The 3964-nt window shown below is 47.8% G+C and overlaps 1 protein-coding gene across 3 annotated transcripts in view; it reads right to left on the reverse strand.

Moving 5' to 3' along the window:
- BDP1 (B double prime 1, subunit of RNA polymerase III transcription initiation factor IIIB) overlaps positions 1 to 2625 on the reverse strand; it is a 79059-nt gene extending 76434 nt beyond the window's left edge. For all 3 annotated transcript variants that reach the window (XM_046665805.1, XM_046665804.1, XM_046665806.1), the window contains exon 1: positions 2211 to 2625. In XM_046665805.1, the coding sequence (XP_046521761.1) occupies positions 2211 to 2422 (212 nt within the window). In that variant the 5' untranslated portion in view covers positions 2423 to 2625. The remainder of the gene's footprint in view (positions 1 to 2210) is intronic.
- Positions 2626 to 3964: the final 1339 nt, after the last annotated feature.

Raw genomic sequence — 3964 nt, forward strand, 5'->3', positions numbered from 1 at the left:
TTAGAACACATAATTTTCCCTAAGCACGTTAGAACACATAATTTTCCCTAAGCACATTAGAACACATAATTTTATGCTCATGCCAGGTCCCCCAAAACCTCCCGCCCCCCAAAAAAAAACCTAAGATACAAAACAAAGCTTAATTAGCCTAATTTGATGACTAGGTAACTGAGAGTTGTGGTTTTTTTCAATTACGTTTATAATCCACACTGACATCCCCCTGAACTGATCTAAATTATCGGCATTTTACTTTAATCATCAACCTGAGATCAGTCAAACCAAACATAGAGAACTTCAAACATTTGTACTGCAGTATTTGAGGATACACATTTAGCTACATTAAACAAACAGAATTCTGTTTCAGGAAGAAATCACTTATCTTTCGTCAGGTATCACTCTATTTATACAGCTATCAAACTCTTCACTCAAAAACGTACTCAGGGGGCCTGGCCCAGTGGTGCAGCGGTTAAGTGCACACGTTCCGCTTCAGCACCCGGGGTTCACTGGTTTGGATCCCGGGGGTGGACACAGCACTGTTTATCAAGCCATGCTGTGGCAGGCGTCCCACATATAAAGTAGAGGAATGGGCACGGATGTTAGTTCAGGGCCAGGCTTCCTCAGCAAAAAGAGGAGGACTGGCAGCAAATGTTAGCTCAGGGCTGATCTTCCTCAAAAAAAAAAAAAAGTACTCAGTCACTCCAAATTACGTATTAGATATAGTTCAGATTGGATATAAATATTTCAGGAATGGCCTGAAAGCAAATTAAGTCAAGAAGAGAGGAGGTATGAGTCAAGAATTAAAAAGCGTCCTTTTTTCATGTTATGATTAGTCTTATAGAAAAGCGGAAAATGCCTATAGAATAACCTTTCCAAAAAGTCTCCAATTTAAATTCTTATCTCAGCCCTTATACGATACATACACCATTTGCATTTCACCCAGTTATGCTGAATGCATAAGAAGAGAACATACACCTCGTAGATTTTTACAACTAGCAAAGACTCACTAAAAGGAAAAAGAAAACACATGATAAAAAACAAGATTCACTCCCTAAATGTCAACTCTAAGAAAAAAATTAAATATTCTTGAGCTTAATTAAATGTCTCAACACTACAGACTCTGAGTAACTTATTAAACGACCAACCACACATTCATATGTAGTTAACAGGATCTCTGCGAACTTTACTAATTTAATGGTGACTAGTATTTGTATCCCCATTTTGGGGAGAAATGTTGAAACAAATTTATACAAGGAACTTGCATATTACTAAGCATCACTAAGCTAGCAAAATAACACCCTATACCCACCACCTGTTCAGGCCAACAGAGGAAGTTGAGCCAAAAAGAAAGAAATGAAAATTTCACCTCCCTGTCAGAGCATAAACAGAATTGATATCATCTCACTGTCATTTAATACGGTTGGTTTTTATTGGTTTCCTCACCTACATAGTATAGAAACGAGCCATTATTAGCCCGACATGTCTTTACTTTGCTTCATCACCTACAAACAAATAACTTTTCGTAGGCAACTTCTCTGCCATATCCTATGCAACACAGTTTACGTCAGTTATATCTAATCTCCACAACAACTCTCCAAAGCAGGTAATACTATCCCCATTTTACAGACAGGCAAATTCCGCCTGGGTAAAGTCTACTAAACTGTTAAGTAAAAGACTCCTTGATTCAAACGTGGAACACGACACGTGCTGTTCTGTACAGAAAACATGGTCACCATAGTTAAAGGGCACGCCTCAAATGACGGCAAGTAACCAGAGCTCCTCCGCATTGACTTAAATCAGCAGATCCAAAGCAACAATAGTCTACTTTTAAAAAATAAACGCTTTTAAGTCTTTTTTAAAAATTATTCACCGCCACAAAGGAGTCCCGAAGAACGAGGGTACCCTAAATTCTCTGAGGAACAGTACCACGTGCGGCTATCTTCACTTCAATGAAGACTGTTACACCGGGCTTCCTCCCACCACCACCCGAAGACCTGGTGTCCTCCCCGAGAACCCACAGACCGGAACAGAATCCACCTCTGCCACACCCTGTGGCCCGAGGGACAAACCGCAGCTTGGAGCGGGTCCGTCGGGTCTCCACTGGAAGCTGAGAGCGCGCGAGGGAGGGCGCCTCCCGTCAAGTTCACCAGCTCAGCGTGCCGGTGACAGGCGCGGAGGCGGGGCAGGTGCAACGCCGCCCTCTGCAAGCTTACCTGCTCCTGGGAGCCTTTTCTGGGGGCTGCGCTCCCCCGAGACCCGCCGGGGGCGCAGCCGTGGACTCCGCGGGCTTCGGGCCCGAGGCCGCGGCAGGCTCCGGCGGCCGGGCAGCCTCCCGTCCCCGCTGGGGAGCGGGCGCGGCGGGGGCCCTGGGGGCGGCCCCGGGCCTGACGTTCGGCTTCACGCTGAGCCGTGCCCTTCGGAACATGGCGGAGCCCGGGGGCCCGGCGGCCCCACGGCCGCTCTCAGCCCCGAGCCCCGGCCGCCGCCCCGCGAGCGGGTTAGGAACGGCGCCCTTCCCACAGAGCCACGCCACCAGCCCGGCGGGCAGCTACGGCAGCTCCACGCCCCCGCCGCCTCTTCCTCATGACCCTGTTGCGCGAAGAGCCAAGCTCGCCGACACCTCGCTCCCCGCCCTCTCAGGGCGCGGGACTAGTCGCGTCACCAGCCAGCGCCGCGGAGTGACGTAAGACGCACAGCGCCCGGCGTCATGGTAACTGTCAACCTGCTGAGCCCCGGATGCCTGGGAAGCGGAAATTGAGGCGCGGGGCGGGGTGCTGTCCCTCTCCGCGCGCCCTTGGGAGTGGTCGCAAAGAGGGGCCGGGGTCAGCCCTCGGCCCAAAGCCTTACGGGACCAGGAAGATGCTGGCCGACTTTGTTCCCCAGCACATGCCCAGGCCTTAGAAAGCCTGCGTTGAGTAGAAGGCGGATTAGAGATGCAGGTGTGGAGAATCTGGCGCTAGTTACCTCCTAGGAAGGAAGTTGGGTTTCTGGGGAACATGTCGGGGAGGAAGACCATTCACTGTATGTCCGGGTGTACCTTATCACCTGCTCAAAAATTATTATAATCAAACTTTTAAATTAATGTAAGCGTTCTTAATCTGCTTCAGGAAGTAGCAGTACAGCAATAAACAAGGCGCTCTGGGCTAGGGAGGAAAAAATACAACAAACAAATGAACGAGATAATTTAAGAATGTATGCCATGAAATGCCATGAAAGAAATGTAAAGGGTGATATGACAGAGATTAACGGGAGGCTGGCTTACTTTAGGTGGGGTGGTTAGGGAAGGCCTCTGGTGAGAGGAAAAATGGCCAGACATGACGTTAGGGACACGCTCCACAGAGTATGGTGTGTTTGAACCTGTAATACAAATCCCCTGACTCATGGCAACACAAAGGCCTGACTTCCTTCTTGGAAGGAGAAAAGGATTCCACAAGAACATCCTGCTACATTAATAACAAAATGTCAAAGGAATAAAATCCTGAACTGACTGAAGAGACTGCTAGGTCATCCACAGGGAGAAAGAGAAGAGAGGCAAGTGTTTTTGAGAATAGGAAGGCAGGGCTGACAGCACAGAAGGGAGAAGAGATCCCTCTAAGACTTAAGAAAATAGAGATGTGTGGGTTCTGTAGGCTCCCTCCAGGACTCTGGGGAAGGAGGACCTCAGAGACACCTAAGGAAGCCAAGAACTCAACAGAGAAACCCCTGCTGAAGATGTCTCAGGAATCTTGGAGCCACTGCCAGGACCACATAGCATTGGACAGCATAATCTGGTATAAACTGAAGACCCAAGGCCTTTCCCCAAATGTTCTCTTCCACCTAAGAGTCTAGGGCATTCCCACAATTCTGTATGTAAAGAAGTCAATAATGACTAAGATTTAATTTCCCATTAGTAAAGGGCTGGGAATGGAGACAGATTTAATTTTATTAAATATAAGGTCATAAAATATTTATTACATACCCAAGTTTG

Source organism: Equus quagga, chromosome 7 (genome assembly GCF_021613505.1).
Source record: "Equus quagga isolate Etosha38 chromosome 7, UCLA_HA_Equagga_1.0, whole genome shotgun sequence".
NCBI classification, from domain to species: Eukaryota; Metazoa; Chordata; class Mammalia; order Perissodactyla; family Equidae; genus Equus; species Equus quagga.